Here is a 24,753-nt window from a genome sequence, read left to right as displayed (position 1 = left end):
GGCTAACAGTTCATGAAAGATCGGAGTAACCTGGACTTTAGTGCAGTAACCTGCATTTACATATAGAGGGAGACTTTTTTTCCAAATAGCAGTAAAGAATTGTATATTATAAACAAGCACCAAAACTGCTTGTTTTCAGGAAATGGAGCACACTGTACAGTACTTAAAAAATGCAAACACTGTTGTCAAAGTTGACAAGCATCTTTAAATACTTTTTATTGGTTAAATATTAAAAACTCACAAACAAACATAAAGGATAACTTGGTAAATTTTGTATAAAACAATAACAAATAATGAAATATTGACATACTGTAGAAGGTTTATGTCCGATAGTGTAGATATTATAACATAGTTATATATGCGATGTATATGTCTGTTTAAAAAAATCTCAAAATGCTACTTGGCATGTTAAGCATAAACTCACACGGGTCATTTCATCAAATAAGACACAAAAAAGTTGTAAGAGAAAAAACATCTGCATTGCTTTGTGTCTCACTAGCATTTAATGTGTGAATTTTTTTATCTATTAACAGATATGTAATATACATAGCAATGTTGTCAGATGTGTTTAAAGAGCGTACATGACGAAGCATTGTGTTTTTATTACCTTAGAATGAGCTATTTCTATATACACACACCACAGGTCCCCTTACATTAAGTTCACCATGCTGTTTCTACAGCAGCCCTATACGGACAAACTGCTCTAAAGAGCATGTTTCACAAGTATGTTATCTCCTTCACCAAAGAAAAGAAAACGTGACGACATCATAGTTCTGTGTCAACAACCGTAGTGCATTGAAACGGAGGGGGAGAGTGAGCCGGTGGATGCAAGTCAAAACCTCACCGCTAGATGCCTCTAAATTGTATAAACTAGACCTTTAAGGATTTACGGAATATTTACAAATCCCCACAATCAGTATTAAAAAAAAATCTCAAAGTCAGCATGAGTGCTATTTTTGCTGTGTTGATATGTTTATAAATGAAACAGGAAGTCGAGTGAAAACAAAAGTGAATAGCCTGTGGTTTCCATCTTAGCCATTTACCGTCGGCCTACTCGATTTGCTATTGGCTATTGCTAGTGAAAAGTACTGTAAATGCTTATAGCAGATATCAATACTAAAAGACCCAAATTATGTGTTAGTTGTGTTAGTTTTGTTTTTACATTTTGGTAACATGCATACTTGGGATTGTGCACACAACATAAATAAATATCAATAACAACAGTATGCAATGATACGATTGCAACGGTGTGTTAACTAAACCTCACAGCAGCGTAATGAACATCCTCTTCTTCTGTGGTCTCTGCAGATGTGTGCTTTGTTTTAAAGCCTACAAAGTTAAGGCTGGAATAATGAATATCCTGATTTTCTTTATTTTCTTCTTTATGCGTGGGTTCAGACGGTGCAGCATTACAGTACACTGGCTCATACTGGAGTAAACAATTAAAGAACATCTGAGAATACATAATTGTGGCATCTAAAATGTTTTTGTCAGACATTTTTACCTGTCCCTCCATCTTTGCATCATCGTGGTTTTTAGACAAGGTATGCTTTCTTATCCTTAAAAATAAATAGATAATATTATGTATTTAAAACATAATGTAAGAATGTGCAGTGAACAGCATCTGCGCTTCTTTCATTTGAATAAAACAGATTACGTTACAAATTATAATGGTAGTTTATTTTTCTGATTTTAAGAAACATAACTGTGTGCTTCAATGGAAGAAAATCTGACCTTTGTCACAAATCATGAATGAGCCAGTCACATGTTCATTTTATGTCAGGATGTATTTGTTTTGTGTTCTAATATTTAATGTGTACATTACATTTATTTTTAGGTTTCAGTAAAAAACAATGTGGTTTTTACTGACCTGTACCACAGGACTCCGATGAGTGCAAGAGTCAAAATTACAGACAGTGTGACTGCAATAATTCGTAACCATGTAAGCTTATGTGGAACTGTGTTCAAAAACAGAAAATACAATTAATACATTCAGACAGACTGTAAAGAACATTTTTGCACTTAATCGCATGATGTATGAAGATGTCTCTCTTACCTGAGATCGGTGTGACAGCACATGAATAGTGTTGTAGCTCCTCTCTGCTGGCTGAGTTCAGGTACAGCTTGTTTAATAATGTGAATCCATCAGTTACCTGTGTTCCATTCTTATACCAGATGAAAGTATATTTATTATCCAGAGTGCAATTGGTTGAACAGACTAATATGACATTTTCTCCCTTTACCAAAGGGTTTAGACTGCTTTTCACCTTCGTGTCTGAAAAACAATGAATGAGTCATGAACTACTTTATGTTGTTGATCATTTGATTAGCTTGTACAGCATAGCATGAGCAGTGGTCATGGGTTTGATTCAGGGGGAAAAGAATTTACTCTGAACACATTTTCAATCACATTGGATAAGCCTCTGAACACATAAAGAGGAAATAACGCTGCTAGAATGAGTGTCTTAGTCTGAATGTTGCAATTTACTGTTGCAAACCATTCGCTGCATAGACAGGAAGAGAGAGTCTGACTGACAGGGACCAACATCAAGTTTCCTTTTGTATGTAACTGTATGTGATGTTTAAAGCAAATCTAAATTTAAGAAGGTCTTACCAGGAAAGCATTTGAAAATGGTAAGATTATGTCCTTTTATAAATAATATTGTACACTCACAGACTGCTCACCTACAAATATGACATCAACCCATTTAGTAGCCGAACCCATTAACCCAACATTTGTGAGTATTTGTAATTTTAGTTTACAAAGCAGCTGTCATTTAAACAGAAATAATGTCTAATATTATCTAAAGCATGTGTTTGAGTCTTCAGATGATGCTTCGGTTGCACAATATCCTCATGCACATACATTTCTCCTCAAACTCGGCTTAGCTTTAATTTTAGATCTTCTGAGTGTTGGTGTGAAGCTTTATAAACTGTTCATTCTAAGCAGTTACCTGTAACAGTAAGAATGACTCCAGGTGAACCAGAATATCTGCCGACTGATGAGTTAGTGATGATTCTGAATTGATATTCTCCAGAGTCGCTCGTCTTGACGTCTTTGATTCTCAATGTGTTTTCTACGTAGTCCACACGACCAGCAAACTGCTGCTCCAAACTCAGGTCAGATAATCTCAGGTTTGAGAAATGCCAGTATGTGTTCACTACTGTATATCCAGTGGGATGTGAGTATGAAGAGTGAATTTCTACGGTTGATCCCACTAAAGCACAAACTCTTCTAGACGTGTAAATCACATTCCAGCAGCTGCTGTTAAACAAACCTGAAAGAGTCACAAAATAACATGTGTAAAATGTAAACTCAATTTAAAAATACGTACAAATTAAATACGGATAATCAACAGAATGCATTAATGTTTTAAAATGTACACTCACACACAGACGGGGAGGGATTGTTTTCACCAGAGCAGGAATAGCTTTCAGTGTTTTCTCTGGTTGACACTAATATGTTTTTGTATGTGTAATAGTTTAATTTTCGTCCATTCTTGTTCCAGACGTAAGAGGATCCAGATGTCAACTCGCAGGATGAATCACAGATCAGTTTTACTTGCTGCCCTGTATTTTCAGGAATCATTTTCACCTCTAAAACTAAAGGAGTAAAAACATACATTACACAACACACTAAAAAACTTTAACACACTTGAACAGAATCTAAATGTACCTGTTACAGTTAGATTGACTGTGACTGAGCTGATGTGTTTCACTCCATCCTTCATAATAAACATGAGCTGATATTGTCCAGAGTCTCTCTCTCTCACATCTCTTATTGTGAGTTCTGACTGAGTGTAGTGATGTGCGATCCGCTGCTTCACTCGACCTGAGTAGTCTAAATCTAAAGTCAAATCTTCAGGTTCTTTCTTTTCTCTCCAGTTTTTACTTTGTTTCTTGTTAAACCAGAAGACTGATTTGATGTTTGTGTTTGTGTAATAGCACACCATGTTCACCTGTGCTCCCCTTACAGCACAAATGTTCTTTTCAGTACATGTTACAGAAAAGCTGTCCAATGACAGGGACACTGAAAACGAAAAAAAGTTGAAGTCATTGAAATTTTCATGAACACAGGAGAGATTCGCTATTCAGACAGTCCATTATAAGTATAAGCGTACAGATTCCCCAGAAACCGACATAAGCCAATTTGGAAGTAAGGCCCTTCTGTTTTCAAACAGAAAATGTAAATCCTGCCTCCAGAGAAAACTTTTAACAAAAATCTGTACAAAAACCCACTTGACCTGTTGTTAAATAACCTTCTTACTTAAATAACTTTTTTTCTTAAACTTTCTTAAATTAGTTGTTTCAATAATTTTTATCTTTAATTGCAAAACAGTAACCAAATACAAAATAATATTTAAAAATAAATAATTTCAGAACAAGTTTTATGTGTGCAGCATACCATGAATACTATTATTAAAGGGAAACAATACTGCTGTACATTCAGTACACTCAGATCAGGTCAATTTTGTTAGTGATATGTGGAAACTAAGTAATGAAAAGTCAAGCTCGTATTTTTATTAACTTTGCTTCACTGAAACAGTGTTTGGAGAATGGAATTAAAAACTTTGATAGGTTAAAATTCATTTAACTGTTGAACTCCACTGCACAAAAATATCAGAACGATGCACAGTCAATTTCCAGACATAATTCTCATCATTATGTATGTGAAGAAATAAGAAAATAGCTTCTGTATAATAGCGATCATACCTTGAATGTGTAACAGCAGAATGAAAGACGAGAGTCTGACCTTCATGATTTTACTTTGTAGAAACTCACATATACTTTTGTTAGTCCTGAGGAAAAACATAACAGACATGTACAGTAGTTTCACTGAGACAACTGGAGTGTTATTACAGTTCGGCTATTAAAGTTAGCGTGTTATTACAGTTCGGTTATTAAAGTTAGCGTGTTATTACAGTTCGGTTATTAAAGTTAACGTGTTATTACAGTTCGGTTATTAAAGGTAGCGTGTTATTACAGTTCGGTTATTAAAGTTAGCGTGTTATTGCATTTCAGTTATTAAAGTTAGCGTGTTATTGCATTTCAGTTATTAAAGTTAGCGTGTAATTACAGTTCAGTTATTAAAGTTAGCGTGTTATTACAGTTCAGTTATTAAAGATAGTGTGTTATTACAGTTCAGTTATTAAAGGTAGCGTGTTATTACAGTTCAGTTATTAAACTTAGTGAGTAATTACAGTTCAGTTATTATAGTTAGTGTGTTATTACAGTTCAGTTATTTAAGTTAGTGTGTTATTACAGTTCAGTTATTAAAGGTAGCGTGTTATTACAGTTCAGTTATTAAAGTTAGCGTGTTATTACAGTTCAGTTATTAAACTTAGTGAGTAATTACAGTTCAGTTATTATAGTTAGTGTGTTATTAAAGTTCAGGTGTTATAGTTAGTGTGTTATTACAGTTCATTAAACCCACAGTAACACCTCTGTTATGAGAACAAACATTCTTAAAAACATTTATTCTCAAGTTAGAGTAATAAAAAGATTGACAATACTTACATGACATGTTGCTGGGCAGTTTTCTGTCTTGAATGTGACTGCAGTGGTTTAAGTGACATAGATAATCTGCTGATCTTAGTTCCTTCCGTTTTTTTACTAAAGCTGGTGTGAAAAAAAACACTTGCTGGCAGTTTTACCAGAATAGTGTTATAAAACAGTTTCTAAAAATGAAGTGTATACCGTTAGTTCATGCTATTCAGGCTTGCTTCAGCTGATTGCAGTGGCGGCCGGCCAATAGAGGGCGCTAGGGCGCCGCCCCCCTTAAGCCACAAAAAAAAAATTAAAACAATTAAAACAAAAATAGTAATAATAATGAGAAAAACATCAGTATGTCAATATTTGTGTGTTTTAAATATGGAATGCACCCAGTAATACATGTAAAATATGATACAAAATCATATTTGCAACCTTTCCTCTGCCTGTCTGACCGCTTCATCAGCTCTGGGGCGATAGAGAAAGCGCCCCAAGGAGGCGGGTCTATGTAGCAGTTAAGCCAATTGCTAATTTAAGATATGAATGTATGACAAAATTTAGCCAATCAGCGTTCTTAAATAGAATCCAAGAAGGGCGATCATTTTATCGCCCCAAGCCCTGATAAAATAAGGACTGGGCTCTAGGGGCGCCATTTTTACTAAACGACAATGGCGAGCGCGGACGTTACTCCTCCAAGACCCAACCCTAACTCGGTGAAATCTCTCCTCCAAGATCCGTTTGAGAGGAGAACTTTGTCGGAGAAAGTTCGGGTGAAAGAGCTGGGCCCAGATCAACCTGACCTCTCAATCAAACAGCAGGCTAGCGAAAAAGGGAAGCAGTATATGCGCGGCTTCTCCCGTAGCTTCACACACACACACACACACACGTTTCTTTGTATATAGTTGACCTTAGCATAAAAATCATTCAGTTATATATGGTACTCTAAAAAATGTTAATAGTGTGTTTGCTAATATTACTGTATATATGTTTTGTATCAATTAATTGTTGCAGTTCTGGAGCACATTAACAATTAGTTACATTTAGTTTGATCATAAAATACTTTATGCAATTCTTCCAGTCAAAGGTTTGAGTTCAGCCACTTGATATCCATTTCTATATTATACATCCTTTATACAGTGTAAGAATTCCTATAAACTTTATAATAATTTAATGTTATTGTCCACTTTCCACTCTGTTCTGACAGCATGCATATTGTGTTGCCTATTTACTACCAATGGCACCAACAGCCTTTCCAAAAGATGTTACTTATATGTAGAAATAGTCAATTGTTTACAAGTTCAGTTTAAATGCAAATAAAAGGCTTGTGTTTGTGCATCATGATGTTTATGTTTTTGTGTACGAATGCCTCAACTTTTTAATATTGGCATTAAATAATTACTGACTATTTCACTGAGCACTGCTGTCCTGCAGTTTGTGTTAAATTTTATTGCGATGGTTACGGAAACAAAAAAGTATGGCACAGCCCCACCGAGAATATTTTTCACCAGCCGCCACTGGCTGATTGTATAAGAACACCGGATCAGTGTCAACCAATAGGGATAACACATATCAGAACTCATGGTAGTTATTTTACCTATGGTGTGAAACAACTTAAAGGTAAGTAGGCTCTATGATGCAAGAGTTTTCCTTTCCTTTAAACTCTACCAAATGACTCATAATACCTGGATGACCATGAGTTATTGGTGTTGCTAGCTGTTAACAAGAGTAAAAGCTTGACAAATATAGTAAACGCAGACTTTTTTCATAATGAGTACATTTAATTAGAAAATTATTAAACAACAGAACAAGCCATTGATGGTAATTCACATGATAATTAAACAAACATCTTTGCACAAGTAACTTTCTCTTAAGTTTAGCCTTTTTTAATTAGAATGTTTATATTCATGTACTGTAAGTCAACATGGAAACACTATTAATCCTTATTAGTTAAATCCAAAAATTATTTTATTTGAATTCTTTACCTGGCTCCATTCTCATTACATATTCTTTAAACATACAGTATGTCAAATTTTCATAAAGGCATGCAGTAAATAAGAAATATCCTCTATTGACAATAAACAAATGTTCATGATCTCATATTAGGCCACACATCCAAATATAGCCAGAAATATAGCTTTATTAAAAATTTATGTCTGTCCTCTACTATACATTTATAGTAGCATGATGAAAAAAACCCTTTAGAAACATCAACCTAAATGAAGTGTTTTGATCAGTCATTGCAACAAAGTATTTTTAACAGATGTTTCCGTTTATCCTGCACTGACGCAAGACTTGAATGATGACTTATGTATTTGAGCATTGAGATCATGTACACTGAGAAATCATTTATTATCAATGCATCAGGGATGTTGCTTCTAACAGCCGTTGCTTGGTGATGATGTCATAAAGAGAGTTCTGCACACAGTGACAACGCTGCAGCACATCTGATGGACAGACTGCTCATCTACACACAGACATGTGAAGCACTGGAATCTAAAGATGACAAACACAGAAATAAAAAAATGACTTACAAAATTATTGTATTTCTAGAAGTTTCTCTATATTCAGAATGTCTCACCTCTTCATTTTTGTCATCGGATCTGTTTTTAGATGTTATTTTTTTCATTCTGATGAAAAACCTGTAGGATAAACAATGACACTTCATAGTTCAGACTCTTACAATCTGAATTCAGAAAGTCCTGTGTATGTTATGTAGCTTTTAACTTACCACATCCACAGAGCTCCTATAATGAGAAACTGAGGTGGAAACACCAGCAGACAGACTGTGTAATGGACAAATGCTGAGCTGTCCATCGTTTCTGTAAGTACTGTACAGTGAAAGTGGCTCAGTGATGATGTCATAAATAACTATTGACCAATCAGTATCAATACTAAAACAATTTTATAATCAGCACTAGAGCACATGATGTTACCTGTGACAGCACATGAATACTGTTGTAGCTCCTCTCTGCTGGCTGAGTTCAGGTACAGCTTGTTTAATAATGTGAATCCATCAGTTACCTGTGTTCCATTCTTATACCAGATGAAAGTATATTTATTATCCAGAGTGCAATTGGTTGAACAGACTAATACGACATTTTCTCCCTTTACCAAAGGGTTTAGACTGCTTTTCACCTTCGTGTCTGAAAAACAATGAATGAGTCATGAACTACTTTATGTTGTCGCATGAGCAGACGTCATGGTTTGATTCAGGGGAAAAAAGAATGTACTCTGAACACATTGGATAAGAAGAGGAAATAAAGCAGCTAGAATGAGTGTCTTAGTCTGAACGTTGCAACTTATTGTGGCCAACCATTCCCTGCATAGACAGGAAGAGAGGGTCTGACCGACAGTGACCAACATCAAGTTTCCTTTTTACTGTATGTGATGTTTGGAGCAAATCTAAATTTAAGAAGGTCTTACCAGGAAAGCATGTGAAAGTGGTAAGATTATGTCCTTTTATAAATAATACTGTACACTTACACACTGCTTACCCTACAAATACTGTATAACATCAACCCATTTAGTAGCCGAACCCATTAACCCAACATTTGTAAGTATTTGTAATTTTAGTTTACAAAGCAGCTGTCATTTAAACAGAAATAATGTCTAATATTTTCTAAAGCATGTGTTTGAGTCTTCAGATGATGCTTCGGTTGCACAATATCCTCATGCACATACATTTCTCCTCAAACTCGGCTTAGCTTTTATTTTAGATCTTCTGAGTGTTGGTGTGAAGCTTTATAAACTGTTCATTCTAAGCAGTTACCTGTAACAGTAAGAATGACTCCAGGTGAACCAGAATGTCTGCCGACTGATGAGTTTATGATGATTCTGAATTGATATTCTCCAGAGTCGCTCGTCTTGACGTCTTTGATTCTCAATGTGTTTTCTACGTAGTCCACACGACCAGCAAACTGCTGCTCCAAACTCAGGTCAGATAATCTCAGGTTTGACAAATGCCAGTATGTTTTCACTACTGTATATCCAGTGGGATGTGAGTATGAAGAGTGAATTTCTACGGTTGATCCCACTAAAGCACAAACTCTTCTAGACGTGTAAATCACATTCCAGCAGCTGCTGTTAAACAAACCTGAAAGAGTCACAAAATAACATGTGTAAAATCTAAACTCAATTTAAAAATACGTACAAATTAAATATGGATAATCAACAGAATGCATTAATGTTTTAAAATGTACACTCACACACAGACGGGGAGGGATTTTTTTCAGCAGAGCAGGAATAGCTTTCAGTGTTTTCTCTGGTTGACACTAATATGTTTTTGGATGTGTAATAGTTTAATATTCGTCCATTATTGTTCCAGATGTAGAAGGATCCAAATGTCAACTCGCAGGATGAATCACAGATCAGTTTTACTTGCTGCCCTGTATTTTCAGGAATCATTTTCACCTCTAAAACTAAAGGAGTAAAAACATACATTACACAACACACGAAAAAACTTTTAACACACTTGAACAGAATCTAAATGTACCTGTTACAGTTAGATTGACTGTGACTGAGCTGATGTGTTTCACTCCATCCTTCATAATAAACATGAGCTGATATTGTCCAGAGTCTCTCTCTCTCACATCTCTTATTGTGAGTTCTGACTGAGTGTAGTGATGTGTGATCCGCTGCTTCACTCGACCTGAGTAGTCTAAATCTAAAGTCAAATCTTCAGGTTCTTTCTTTTCTCTCCAGTTTTTACTTTGTTTCTTGTTAAACCAGAAGACTGATTTGATGTTGATGTTTGTGTTTGTGTAATAGCACACCATGTTCACCTGTGCTCCCCTTACAGCACAAATGTTCTTTTCATTACATGTTACAGAAAAGCTGTCCAATGACAGGGACACTGAAAGCGTGTTATTACAGTTCAGTTATTATAGTTAGCGTGTTATTACAGTTCAGTTATTATAGTTAGCGTGTTATTACAGTTCGGTTATTATAGTTAGCGTGTTATTACAGTTCAGTTATTATAGTTAGCGTGTTATTACAGTTCGGTTATTAAAGTTAGTGTGTTATTACAGTTCGGTTATTAAAGTTAACATGTTATTACAGTTCGGTTATTAAAGTTAGTGTGTAATTACAGTTCAGTTATTAAAGTAAGTGTGTTATTACAGTTCAGTTATTAAAGTTAGTGTGTTATTACATTTCAGATATTAAAGTTAGTGTGTTATTACAGTTCAGTTATTAAAGTTAGTGTGTTATTACAGTTCAGATCTACCTCATTAGGGTAAAATCAAAATTTAAGCAATCATGTTATGACAACAAATAGGCCTTTGCAAAAATTAACATTTTACTCAAAAGTTTCAGCTCAGTGAAGAGATTAAATATATACTACCATGTGCAGTTCTCCGAATAGAATTCTCTTGAAGTTGCTTCATTAGTTTCTGAAGTTCTGTCAGTTTCCTGGGCTGGTGTGATCTGATGATCTTATTTCCTTCCTTTGTTATTAAAATAATGTGAAACATTGAGCTGGCACCTTCCACAGAACAGTGTTTTAATATAGTCTGAAACTCTTTAAAATAATGAAGTCATTTCTTTTTAAGGAAATGGCTGGTTTGATCACTTCAGCATGTCACACTTAATATTAGCGATTTTTGAAACCCTCTCAAAAAACTTTCATACAAGTCTAGTTTCTACAAGCTTCTACTTGTTACACACCTGTAATTTTTGTGACTCAATTGCATTTTTAGAAAAGCCTTGCTGTTTGACCCACCACACAGTCGACTGAATGTGCTGCCTTCCTGTTGCTCCACACATTGGCCACGAGGCGGGAAATCTTGTGCTGAGAAAGCAAGCTTTATTTTAAAAGTGCTAAATCTCATACATTACTTTTTAATCTTTAAAGTTAAGTATATTAAGATCAATTACTTTTCACCTTTATACATTAAGGGTCGCTTTTTCTCGCAGTGCATTCAATCTGTACATTTTATGAGTAAGTGTGTTCATGGGAATCAAACCCAAAACATTTGCCACTACCAACACAGTGCTCTACAACTGAGTTACAGTGGCACATTTTTTACTTTAGTAAAATCGAAAGGAAGCAAGGAAAATGTCTGGTGTAGCTATTACTACCATAAAGCATGCCTATAAAATTCACGAGCCTGTAGAGGTAGCTGCAACCTAAATTCTGATCAAGAAAACATTCATACATGCAAATGTACTGTCGGTAATGCTTTTAATACTGTTCAAACTGTTTTGCATCATGTTCCCTCAAAGCAAACCATAACAGAAATCTTTCTGCAGTTTAAAATTTTCAAATAAACATCATTTAGATTGATTTATCAGCTTTTTTCCTCGTTGGGACCAAAGACTTTTGCGCAACAACACTAATGCATGTGATGTTCAATCAGTTCCATCATTTGTTTTCATACAATCTGCTTTTCATAAAGTGGTGGTTATTTACTTAATTTCTAACAAGCATAAGGTTGATATGATTTACATCGTATGAATAACGTATTTCCGTCTCATGACCACTTACAGTACATTTTCCCATGAAGTCGGGTTCTCCAAGCTTTTTTTTTTGGACAGAACCTTTTTATAAAAAAATTGTTACATAGTTGACAACATGAAATGAAAGCATTACTGAAGCATCTCCCCTAATCCCACCCTTAAACATAACCTCACTGACATGAAAGCACTTCATATACAGAATATGTGAATGTATGAATAAGAAACAAATAGCCACCTTAAAAAATAGTTACGTTTTTGCCATGAGATTGTGTTAGGAAAGGTTGAAAAACTGGAAATTGGCAGTGTGTAATAAACATTTTGTCATATTACAACTGTTCCTTTTTCTGTTAGTAAGAAAAATCTAACTTTTCACAACTCATGAATGATTAACATGATTTCTACTAAAGAGATATGGAGTACCTTATTCTTTTAGACCTATTTTCTATTTATTTAAACAAATAATTAATATAAGTCTGGTGTTTGTGCTTATAAAGTACAAACATGACTATTTACATTGTTATAACTTATCCACTAAACTAATGCCCTTTGAGCAAAAGCATGCCAAAACATGGCCATAAATCTAACTACATACAAACTTCTTACATTTGAAAAAAGAAAATACAGTAGCTGATATTATAGGTGCAGTTGCCTGTTGAAAGTCCCCTAAAACAAGTCAGTGTATGGAAGGAATTAATTCTTAGTTCATTAATTAGTTATAATCTACCACGGTGGCATAATGAACATCTTCCGCTGATGAATATATAACATTAGGGAGGATGTGCTCTTGATAGACTGCTTGAAACTAACAATTGAACCATAAAGGTATTGCTCCTTTATGGCTCCTTTAGAGTCAGTCCGCTGTGTGAAAGTCGGACAATGTGGACTGAGGTGCAGCATCACCCGAAGTAGACGAGCGAGGCTGACATTTTTTGTGATGGACAAATGCAGAATAAAAAATATTATCGATATGTCAATGTCAAAAACACACGTTTTTAGGACATGAGTCCTAACTGCATGAGCATGGTTGTACCTCCTCACCTGAACCTTGTTGTTGTCACGTTTTTGAAATGAATTATGTTTTCTCCTCCTCAGGAATCTGTTTAAATAAGGGGGAAAAAAATTATGTTGCCTTTTGAAATAGAAATGAATGTACAGAATATCAAGTATTAACACTATTAAGTATTCAGTATACTATTAAGTTAAGTATAGGTATTTTGTTACAAGCCATTGTTTCATTTAAGATATGCTAGATAGTGTTTTTTTACTTTTAAATGTTGAACTGACATTTATTGCACTAAGCAAAGTTCAGTACTCAAAACCAGAATAAACAAAGGCACAGTCTCTCAGTGATGTGCTGATCACGGTCAGGCAGGATGCATAGCGCACGCGACTCGGTGATCCGAGGGGACAGAAGGGCCGAGTGAAGTTCCCCAAATCAACACGAGACGAAGTCCAGAACTGCCACAGAGCGACCTCTCACACTTGAACCAGAACTGCACCGCAGAGACACGAGGAGGAACTGAATCTCACAGAGAACCCACAAACAACGATCTGACAAACACAAGACGGTAGAGGTGAGTATAAATACTCCAATGATAATGAGAATCAGCTGGCGCTTATTCTCCCGGAGGATCATTGGCGACCACGCCTAAACACACAAAACACAGCGCAAGGAAGAGTCAATTAATTCGTCAACCGTGACAGTCAGGACTCAAAATCAGAAACATAGATAGCATCGCTATAGTGATTTGTATTTCTATCCTCTTTTCTGAACTTTGAACTTCATCTTTACTCTGGTTCTCTGGGTATTTAAAAACATGAACCATAAGGCAGAAGCCCAGATGTTTTCATTTTCAACTCTAGAAGATCATCTTAATGATAAAATGTTTCATCTATGAAGCGCCTTTCCAGATCTCAAGGATGCTTCACAATCAGGAATAATAGCAAGAAGGTGTACAATCAGACAATCATAATGAAATAATATCAAGTCAAATAGTGTAATTAGATTAGATTAGATTAGATTAGATTAGATTAGATTAGATTAGATTAGATTAGATTAGATTAGATTAGATTCAACTTTATTGTCATTACACATATACAAGTACAGTGTAACGAAATGTAGTTTAGGTCTAACCAGAAGTGCAGTTAGCAAGTGCAGGATATACAGGTAGAATAAATACAGAATACAATAGTGAGAATATAATACAGTGGGCATGGACTATAAAAATATTTTGCAGTAGGAATGTTCTATGAAAATATGACAGTAGGTATATACTATGAACAATATATACAGATGACTATATACTATGAACATTAATGTACAGGTGGATATGAACAGATAATAATTTAGACTAAAATAGTGCAAGTGACTTAGGTATGCATAAATTATTGACATTGGCTATTAAAGTTGCAGTGCAATAGGTGAGTTAATGCAGTTGTTGAAGTTGATGCAGTTATTAAAGTTACGGTGCAGTATATGAGTTAATGCAGTTAATAGGTTGCAGTCCAGAAGATGATTTAATGCAGTTAATAAGGTTACAGAGCAGTAGATTAGTTAATGCAGTTACTGAAGTTAAAGTGCAATTGATGAGTAGATGCAGTTAACAGAGTTACAGTGCAGTTGATTAGTTAATGCAGTTACTGAAGTTAAAGTGCAATTAATGAGTAGATGCAGTTAATAGAGTTACCGTGCAGTTGATTAGTTAATGCAGTTACTGAAGTTAAAGTGCAATTAATGAGTAGATGCAGTTAATAGAGTTACCGTGCAGTTGGTTAGTTAATGCAGTTATTGAAGTTACAGTGCAGTAGATGACTAGATGCAGTTAATAGAATTACAGTGCAGTAGATAGGTTAATGCAGTTATGGAAGTGGTCCATTAGTGCAAATGAGCATTCAGTTAAATATTCCTGGTGTGCAAGTGAGCAGTATAGAGTGCAAATGATGCTGTGTGTGTGTAAACAGTCCGGTAGAGCAGATACATGAAGTACTGGTGTGTACAGTTCAGTCATGCATGCAGCCCTGTAGTGCAATGTAAACAATGTTGTAGCAGCAATGGAGTTAAGGGTATGAGAGGTAATGGAATCAGTGGGGGGCAGAGTTCAATAATGAAACAGCTCTGGGAAAAAAGCTGTTTCTTAGTCTGCTGGTTCTTGTCCGGAGGCACCGGAAGCGCCTACCAGAAGGCAGGAGAGTAAACAGTCTATGAGTGGGGTGAGAGGAGTCCTTGAGAATGCTGCGAGCTCGACGCAGACAGTGTTTCTTCTGGATGTCCTCAATGGCAGAAAGTGTAGTCCCTGTGATGCGCTGGGCTGTTTTCACCACCCGCTGCAGTGCCTTGCGCTCAGCAACAGAACAGTTCCCGTACCAGACTGTGACACAGTTGGTCAGGATGCTCTCTATCGTGCAGCGATAGAAGTTCACCAGGATAGTTGAAGACAGTTGGTTCTTCTTCAGTGTCCTCAGAAAGAAGAGACGCTGGTGAGCCTTCTTGACCAGGCATGAGGTGTTGGTGGTCCAGGACAGGTCCTCCGAAATGTGAGTCCCCAGGAACTTAAAACTGGAAACACGTTCAACAGCCATTCCATTAATGTGGATGGGGTCGTGTGTGTCTCCTTTCGCCTTCCTGAAGTCCACGATGATCTCCTTTGTCTTGGAGGTGTTAAGGAGCAGGTTGTTGTCTGAGCACCATATGGCCAGGTGCCGGACCTCCTCCCTGTATGTAGTCTCATCGTTGTTGCTGATGAGACCAATCACTGTTGTATCGTCTGCAAACTTGATGAAGGAGTTAGATCCGTTCACAGGCCTGCAGTCGAGTGTGAAAAGGGAGTAGAGAAAGGGGCTCAGTACGCAGCCCTGTGGTACACCAGTGTTGAGGGTGGTGGTGGTGGAGCAGATGGGGCCTAACCTAACAAGCTGAGGCCTGTTCGTCAGGAAGTCCATAATCCAATTGCAGGTAGGGTTGTTGATGCCTAGGTTTCCAAGTTTGACGATTAGCTTGGAAGGGATGACGGTATTGAAAGCAAGTCTACAAACAGCAATGGGCATTTGCCCAGTAACAAACTAGAGCCACGTCAGTTTCACATAGCAGTTACACATAACAGAGATGATAAAAGCAAAACATATAAAATTGGGAAAACAGGTTTTAAGCCGAGACTTGAATTCATGAATAGATTAATAACAAAGAACAGAGAAAGAATTGATTTGTTCACCTGTGACTGTTAGATTGACTGTGACTGAGCTGATGTGTTTCACTCCATCCTTCATAATAAACATGAGCTGATATTCTCCAGAGTCTCTCTCTCTCACATCTCTTATTGTGAGTACTGACTGACGTGTAGTGATCCGCTGCTTCACTCAACCTGAGTAGTCTAAATCTAAAGTCATATCTTCAGGTCCATCCTTTTCTCTCCACATTGCTATCTGTTCGTGGCTGAACCAGAACCCAATTGTCACATCGGTCTCCCTCAATGCACAAATATTCTTGTGTTCACAGACTACATGTAAGGGCTCTGATGAGACGTTGAAGAAAGTCACACTGTAGAGTAGGTACTGTCTATTACAGGTAACATCTAAGTGCTCAAGTGTTAGAAAGTCTACTAAAGAATAAACTAATTTCTGCAATTTCAACCAAAAATGAATTGGCTTTAAATTTACTATCAACACAATATTATTAACACAATAGTTATCTTACTTTCAGTGTTCACCAGAAGAATCAGCGATATGAATCTTATTCACAAATCAAGTACAAAGATTTTTAACAAGAAAGTTGCAGTACTGTGTTACAAAGCTGTTGTTCATTTACTGTATAATACTGTTGCTACTTTTCTCGAGAATGTTCTTATTTCCTTCTATTATTCTAGAGCTGGAGCAAGCAACACCTTCTCCATTTCATGTTTCATCTTCACTGGCTTTCATTTTGTGGTTTACTTTTTATAGTTCAATTACGTTTCTCCTGTTTGTTGACTCTGCAGACAATTTGTAGTGTTTATGTTTTCAGGCTTTTGTTGGCATCTTCAGTTATAGCAATAATAAACTTGTACCTTGCTTTTATCTACCCATGGATGCTAATCGTACAAGCTGACTTTAAGATTAACTTAAATCGAAAAGGTGTGCACAATTGAAATGAATATTACAAAAATTGCACAAGCAACAAACCACTCTCTTCACGATTGCAAAATAAATGTTAAACAGCTCCGTCATGACCTAACAATGGTAACAACAAGGATGTGGATGTGGGAACCATCACCACACCAAACAGTTTTAGTCAAATAAAGAAGTTGATAAAAAATAAACAAGTCTAAATATAGGTTAGCTTGTTTCTCAGCCTGACCGATTGAAATCTTCTAAAAGCTTATTCAGACTGATCCAACAAACACTACCATTCTGAATTCTCAGATTCAGAACAAAAGCGAGACCTGCAAAGAACATTAAACCAATCTCAGGTTTTTATTATCAAGAAGAAATTGCAGTCATTGTCATTTTAAACCTGTATGACTTTTGTATGACTCTTCTGCAGAACACAAAAGAAGATATTTTGAAGAATCTTGGTAACCGAGCAGCGGTTTTTCATGGTTTTACTGTATACAATTAATAATTATTGTAGCGGCTATTCTACGTTGTTAAAAGGCCGCTGAGAGGCTGAAGCAGGAACTCCATGCATTTGCGACGCATATAATAAAGTATCCGTGAGGCAAACAGCTGTTAATAGTCCCATTTATTGCACAGACAGATATTTCTTCGAGTTTGACAGTTGTAAATAGGTGAATATGGTCAACAAAGAATACATCGTCCTGACTCACCCCCTCTCGCTACCAAACTAGGTGAACAGGTGACTAATATTACTATTCCCAGGTGATCCCGTGACCCTCCACCATGATCACGTGACATTTAACTCTTTCATGTCCCTTTCATTCCAGCCCCTAATTATTATCAAGTAATAATTACAACTCCATAATTTAGACATGAAAACAATCAATAATGCATTTACATCTTATAATGTCCATTTCTTTTTCAAAAGAGAAAAAATCCTGCAAAAAGTCAGGCAGAAAAATTGTTCATGTTTTGAAGTGTCGTCAAAAGTCCAAAAAATTTCAAGCAACAAAATTATCCATCTTCTGCTTCTTGTAAAAGACAGACTTTAGTAATTGGCCTTTCCAGACAGCTGGTTTTAGTTTTAACTTGCACATGACGTACAAATCCTCTTCTATCTGGAAATGTTTGCATTATGCGTCCAATAAGCCATGAGTTTCGAGGTGCTGTATTGTCCACTATAAGCACTATGTCTCCTGGTTTAAAGTTGCGTTTGACTCTTGACCATTTCTGACGTTCTTGAAGTTGTGGTAAGTACTCCAGAACCCATCTCTTCCAGAACAAGTCTGACATGTACTGGACCTGTCTCCAACGTTTACGAGCATAAACATCTTCCTTTTTGAATTCGCCCGGTGGTAACGATGGTAATGTTCTCAAAATCAACAGGTGATTTGGTGTTAATGCTTCCAGATCATTTGGATCAGTGGATGCTTTGGTGATTGGACGACCATTGATAATAGATTCAACTTCGCAAAAAACCGTTTGCAAACTCTCTTCGTCCAAATTTTGCACCTTTAAAATGGAATTCAAAACTTTCCGTACAGATCGAATTAACCTTTCCCAGGTCCCTCCATAATGTGATGCAGTCGGGGGATTAAATGACCATTTAATACCTTTCTGAAGGAGGACATCATTAATTTGACCCTGATTCCATTCCTGTATAGCAACTCTTAGTTCCCGCTCTGCTCCAACAAAGTTCCTTCCATTATCCGATCTGAGTTCTTTGACTTGACCACGTCTTGCAATGAAACGTCGAAGTGCGTTTATGAATGAATCTGTGTCCAAGGATGGTGCCACTTCAATATGTATTGCCCTTATGGCTAAACAGGTAAAAATTACTCCATATCTTTTCACCAAAGTTCTTCTGCTTCTTACCTCGAAAGGTCCAAAATAATCCACCCCAACACGGGTAAATGGTGGCTCATTCGGAGTGACTCTGTCGGATGGTAAATCAGCCATCTGTTGGCATCCTGGAAGTGAATTCAGTCTTCGACATATAACACATTTGGATAGTACACTTCTTATTGCTGTACTTGCACCTGTAATCCAATATTTTTGTCGTAATTTAGACAACATATGATTACGACCACAATGTCCTACTTCTTCATGTATGTGTCTCAGGAGAATATCAGAGATGTGAGAATTCTTTGCTAGAATGACTGGATGCTTGGATTCTTCAGGCATTGATGCCCTACTTAATCTGCCACCAACCCTCAAAACATCATTAAACGTAGGACAAAGTCCATAAATGTGACTACCCTTCTTGACACTTTCCCCTCTTTTTAGACAAGCAAGTTCATCAGGAAACATCTTTTCTTGTGAAAGTCTAATAATTTCCAACTCAGCCGTCTCCAGTTCTTCTGGTAAGAGATGAAATTTTTCGAGTTGACCTTTGAAAATCTCCATTTCCTTTTCCAAATTTCCCTGTTGTCCAGCAGAATGAACTGAAGCAAGTCTCAATTGTTTCCTCTTCTGACTAAGAGATAAGAGCAGTTTCTTAAATCTCAAAATCCAAGCCATTGCCCTTTTCAAACGAAACCAAGAAGAGAAGTGATTAAAGAAACGTGCAAGCTTATCATCCTCTTCATGAAGCTGCACAGAGTTAATCTCAATACTTTTCTTGACCTTAAGGTCATCCACTTCAAGGTTTTCAAGGTCCTTCAGGTTGGCAGGCCATTCACTTTCAGGATGAAGAAGAAAGGCAGGACCTGATGTCCATGTCCTGTTTTTGAGAAAGACTTTGGCAGTCGATCCTCTAGAAGCAACATCAGCTGGATTGCTTGCTGTATCTACGTATCTCCACTGTGAAACTTGTGAAGCCTTGAGAATTTCTGTCACCCGATTGGCTACAAAGATTTTGAATCGTGAAGTCTCGGTTTTGATGTATTTGAGGACAGAAGCACTGTCTGTCCAAAAAACAGAATCCTGAAGCTGCAGATGTAATTCCTTCTTCCATATAACATCCATACGACTTGCCATTGTAGCAGCAATGAGCTCCATACGTGGGATGGTAACACACTTCATTGGGGCTACTCTTGACTTTTCTTGAAGCCAGTCTTTCCATTTTTGAACAACTATTTCTGGCAAAACATCATCCCATCCTAAGTTTCCTTTGCAGAGGTCCTGCAATATTTTCTTAGCAGACAATAGTACAGGGCTCACAATTCCCAAAGGATCATACACAGAGCTAATCATGGACAGTATTCCTCTTCGAGTCATAGGTCTGTCTTTGATTACAATCTTGAACTTAAATGTGTCAGACTGAACGCACCACTGCATCCCCAACACTCTCTCGACTAATGGAGATTCCCGATCAATATTCAAGTCTTTTGCTGTCTTTGCTCTTTGATCCTCAGGTATTACTGCCATGACTTCACATCTGTTGCTCATCCATTTTGTTAGCCTGAATCCACCTTTGGCACATATGGATACAAGTTCCTGGCACAATGTCTTTGCTTGTTCAACAGTAGCAACTGAAACAAGGCAATCATCAACATAAAAAGAATGTAGAATTGTATCCACTGTTTCCTTGTTAAACTCTTCCTTATGATCTTCTGCACATTTCCTTAGAGCGAAATTAGCACAGCTAGGAGATGATGTTGCTCCAAATAGATGCACTAACATCCTAAAATCAGTAGGGTCTTGACTTAAATCCCCATCAGGCCACCAAAGAAACCTTAATAAGTCAGCATCCTCAGGTGGTATCCTTACTTGATGGAACATTGACTCGATATCTGCCATAATCACCACAGGTTCTTTTCTAAATCTCGTCACCACTCCAATGAGTGAGCTGGTGAGATCTGGTCCTTGCAAGAGTTGAGCATTAAGTGATGTTCCCTGAAAACTCGCTCCACAATCAAACACCACACGGATTTTCTTCTTTGTGGGATGGTACACACCATGATGCGGGATATACCAAATTTGTTCATCACTACGCATCAAATCCTTTGCAGGTACTTGCTCTGCATAACCTTTGGAAACCATATCCTTCAAAAAATCTTTATAGTCAGTTAGAAAGACTGAATCCTTTTGAAGTCTCTTCTTTAGATGTAAAGCACGTTGTTCCACAATTCTCCGATTATTTGGCATATGAATTCTCTTCCTCAAAGGTAAGCCGATCTCATAATGCCCATCAACCAGCTTAGCAGAGTTTGTCACCATTTCCATAAATTTCTGATCTTCTCTTGAATAGCTAGTTTGTTCATCTTGGCTACATTCAGGGAAGTCCATTTTAAACTGCTGTTGCCACATGTCTTCTAGATTCAGAACTGAAATTCTATTGACCATGACCTCTGTTTCAGCACAATCCTTTACATTATTAGTATATCCAGATAGTGGTCCATTAACAGTCCATCCTAACATTGTTTTGATTGCATAGGGTCCATCATTCACACTGCGGATGACTTCCAATGGTTCCAAAGCTTTAGGAACATTGGTTCCAATCAGCAGCTCAATCCCTGCCTCAATCTCAGGTAAATGAACACGGTTTAAATGGGGCCATCTTTGCAGGTCACTTTCTTTAGGTATATTCCTCTTGTGAACAGGCATACTTTCTTGGGTGAAAACTCGAGGCAATTCACAAAAGTCATTCTCCTCCAATCCTGCTACCTCCATTTCAGACAGAGCATAGCTACTAGTCACTTTTTCTTGTCCCATAGTTCTTAAAAGTATCCGCACTTTGGTTCCTGTGAGGTTAAGTTTTCTCATTAAACTCTCAGTACAAAACACAGCTGTGCTCCCTTGATCTAAGAAGGCGTAAGTAGTAACAATTGTACTGCCTTTCTTGGCTTTGATCTGTACAGGCACAATTGGGAGTTTACAATCATAGTCACCAGCCCCAGTAAGACCACTGGAAATCAAAACATCATTCACTGCCATCTTCGGTTTCTTCTCAGTTGTATCAAGAGTCTTTTCCTTTGGAAAGATATGTAGCAAAGTGGGATGTTTAAGACCACAAACATCACAACAAAAACGTTTTCTGCATTCTTTGCTTATGTGCCCAATGCTCAAACAGCCAAAACAAACTCTATTTGACTTTAAGAAGCTAAACTTCTCATTGTGGGATCTTTTTTTCAACTGAGGACACATACCCAATGTGTGTGCACCTTCACAGAAGAGACATTCTTTCTTATCAGGACCAACCTCTACCTTTCCCGTCTTTTCAGATTCATTTCCTTTGCTTGCAGTAATCACAGTGGTAGCAAAGCTGGTTCGTTTTATTCCAGGACGAGAAAGAAATTTACTTCTCTTCACATCTTTATTCACCCCTACAGGATCATCCTGTATATTTCCAAACACTGGGTCCATTACCACTTTGACTTGATGCTCTATAAAGTTAACAATATCAATGAAGGAAACTCGTCGGTTGCGTCTTTCTTGTATTTCACAAGCCATTGTTCTCCATTTATCCCGAAGTCTGTAAGGGAGTTTCTTTATAATACTCATCATATTGGCTGGCATATCCAACTCACGCATATATTGTACCTCCTCCATGACATTACCACAGCCTCTAAGGAAAAGACTGTATTCCTGTAAAGCATTAACATCTTCAGCTTTAATCTGAGGCCATGACAAAGCTTTATTCATATAAGCAGATGCAATTTTCTGTTCATTTCCAAAATGTTCATGCAACAGATCTTTGGCTCTTATATATCCCCTTTGTGGGTCAATATGCTGACAACTTTGTACTAAATCCCTTGGTGGACCAACAGTATATTGTTCAAGGTAATACATGCGATCACTGTAATTATCAGTCTTACTCTCAACACTGTTCACGAAAGCTCTCATGAATGCATGATACTGAAAAGGGTCACCATCAAACACTTTCAGATCTCTTTTGGGCAAGGATGACAAACATTGCTGTTTTAACAAAAGCGTTGTTATTTCGTTTTGCTTTCTCATTACACCACAAATGTTGCTCTGCACTTCGTCTTCAACATGCGGACGCAATGCATTTCCTTGTGTCCCTGGCCCCACTGTTTGGTGTCCAGAAGGATGATGCATCCCTATTGGAGGCTGTAAGGGTACTCTGGGTTGTACAACTCCTCCATTAGACCTTACTCCGGATCCTACTTGGTCATGCACTAATCCATTCACATTTACTGACATTGGAGGAACAAATGATTTAGCACTGGCATTAAGACTCTGTGTTTTCCTTCGATCTGACTCCAAATTGGAACGTTTTCCTCCCGAATGTCCAGATTTATCGCTTGACACACTCTGAGATTTTAAAACATTCAGTTTGGCCATTTGAACTTCAATTTCTTCTTGCAGATTAAGTTGTTCCTTTCTTTTTCTTAGCTGGTCCTCTTGATCCTCCAGTTCATGTTTATCCTTCAACAATTTTTGTCGTGCCTTTAATGCAGCCAACTCCGCTTCTGCTTTGAGACGTACAGAAGAAGTAGATGATACACCAGTTCTTCTTCCACTAATTGAGCTCTGATTTTTAGATGATCTGCTCCCCACATTCGAGACACTGTCGTTAGGTTTAATGTCATCTTGTAATTTATCTGATGTAACAATAGATGAATCTTGGACTGTAGCTTGAGGAATAGTAAACTCTTCCTGTGTTGCACCAGTTTCAGACTGAACAGGAATAACATTCTCCTCTGGCATCTTCAACCACTTTTGAACTGCATCTTTAAATGTATCAGTATATTTCATAATGCTCAAAAACCATTCATTTTGCTTTTCCTGCTCATCTTCAGGAAGTAAGGGCATCACCATATCATGCAGCTTATTGACATTTTCACACATTTCAACAAGAGTTTCAAACAGCATTTGCACCTGAGAGGCATTTTCCTTTCTGGTCATCAAATTCTTTATCTTTGGAATCAACCCTTTAATTTTGTTCACCTTTGTTTTTCGTTGCTTTTGCAAACTTTCAATATGGTTTGCCAAGACTTTTACAGTGGGTTTGGGTACTCTTTTTTCACCCTCCATGACGTCATCAGCACTCGCTTCACTCATGTTTGTGTGCTTTCCAACGCATCAACAACAATCACAATTTACTTCAAACTTCTCAAAGCATCACAACGAAACGTAGACATACACCAACTTCCAAAAAACATCGCGACGTTATTTTCCACAACAAACGCATTGAAAACAACCTATTTCAAACACCAGAGCTCTGGACATAACCAACTAAAGCCAAACAACAAACAAAACAACCGCGCAATCATCCCCAATGGATAACCAACGTACCGAACACTAACAGCTCGCTCTCCAATACAGCACAGCCCGTTAATACATTAGTAAAAGCCCAACAGGCTTACCTATGCGGTAATTGTTTGCGTTCTTCTCTTCGGAGCTTTGTTGGACGTTTCTCTTTGGCGTTTTAGCTTCGCTTTCATCTCGATTGAGCAGAATCCTGTCATCCGTGACGCGATGTTCAATCTTTGCGATGTGTCCGCCAAGAAGTGAAGTTCTTTGTTGACAAAATGTAGCGGCTATTCTACGTTGTTAAAAGGCCGCTGAGAGGCTGAAGCAGGAACTCCATGCATTTGCGACGCATATAATAAAGTATCCGTGAGGCAAACAGCTGTTAATAGTCCCATTTATTGCACAGACAGATATTTCTTCGAGTTTGACAGTTGTAAATAGGTGAATATGGTCAACAAAGAATACATCGTCCTGACTCACCCCCTCTCGCTACCAAACTAGGTGAACAGGTGACTAATATTACTATTCCCAGGTGATCCCGTGACCCTCCACCATGAT

At 37.3% G+C, this 24,753-nt stretch overlaps 2 protein-coding genes across 4 annotated transcripts; both read right to left on the bottom strand.

Annotated features, from left to right (window-relative positions):
- Positions 1–200: 200 nt before the first annotated feature.
- On the bottom strand, positions 201–5,630 carry LOC306902572 (uncharacterized protein). Of its 2 annotated transcripts, XM_079471229.1 has the most exons (9): positions 5,518–5,630; positions 4,714–4,799; positions 3,677–4,030; positions 3,391–3,603; positions 2,955–3,278; positions 2,057–2,275; positions 1,871–1,958; positions 1,505–1,559; positions 201–1,429 (listed from the first exon to the last, which is right to left on the bottom strand). In XM_079471229.1, the coding sequence occupies exons 1-9, from the start codon at positions 5,574–5,576 to the stop codon at positions 1,253–1,255; spliced, it is 1,575 nt and encodes a 524-aa protein (XP_079327355.1). In that variant the 5' UTR covers positions 5,577–5,630; the 3' UTR covers positions 201–1,252. The 2 variants fall into 2 exon arrangements, with proteins under 2 accessions (XP_079327355.1, XP_079327354.1); XM_079471228.1 differs by having other exon boundaries at positions 201–1,559.
- Positions 5,631–7,253: 1,623 nt separating this feature from the next.
- On the bottom strand, positions 7,254–24,737 carry LOC306902573 (sialoadhesin-like). 2 transcript variants are annotated; one of them, XM_079471230.1, is made up of 11 exons: positions 24,309–24,737; positions 12,985–13,042; positions 11,155–11,278; positions 10,832–10,934; positions 9,983–10,281; positions 9,696–9,908; positions 9,260–9,583; positions 8,424–8,633; positions 8,219–8,318; positions 8,069–8,129; positions 7,254–7,983 (listed from the first exon to the last, which is right to left on the bottom strand). In XM_079471230.1, exons 5-11 carry the CDS (start codon positions 10,263–10,265, stop codon positions 7,951–7,953), a joined length of 1,224 nt encoding a protein of 407 aa, XP_079327356.1. In that variant the 5' UTR covers positions 10,266–10,281; positions 10,832–10,934; positions 11,155–11,278; positions 12,985–13,042; positions 24,309–24,737; the 3' UTR covers positions 7,254–7,950. The 2 variants fall into 2 exon arrangements, with proteins under 2 accessions (XP_079327356.1, XP_079327357.1); XM_079471231.1 differs by lacking the exons at positions 10,832–10,934; positions 11,155–11,278; positions 12,985–13,042; positions 24,309–24,737 and having other exon boundaries at positions 9,983–10,613.
- Positions 24,738–24,753: the final 16 nt, after the last annotated feature.

This window comes from Barbatula barbatula (assembly GCF_947034865.1).
Source record: "Barbatula barbatula genome assembly, chromosome: 13".
Classification (NCBI taxonomy): Eukaryota; Metazoa; Chordata; class Actinopteri; order Cypriniformes; family Nemacheilidae; genus Barbatula; species Barbatula barbatula.
This window is presented reverse-complemented; position numbering and strand designations above follow the sequence as displayed.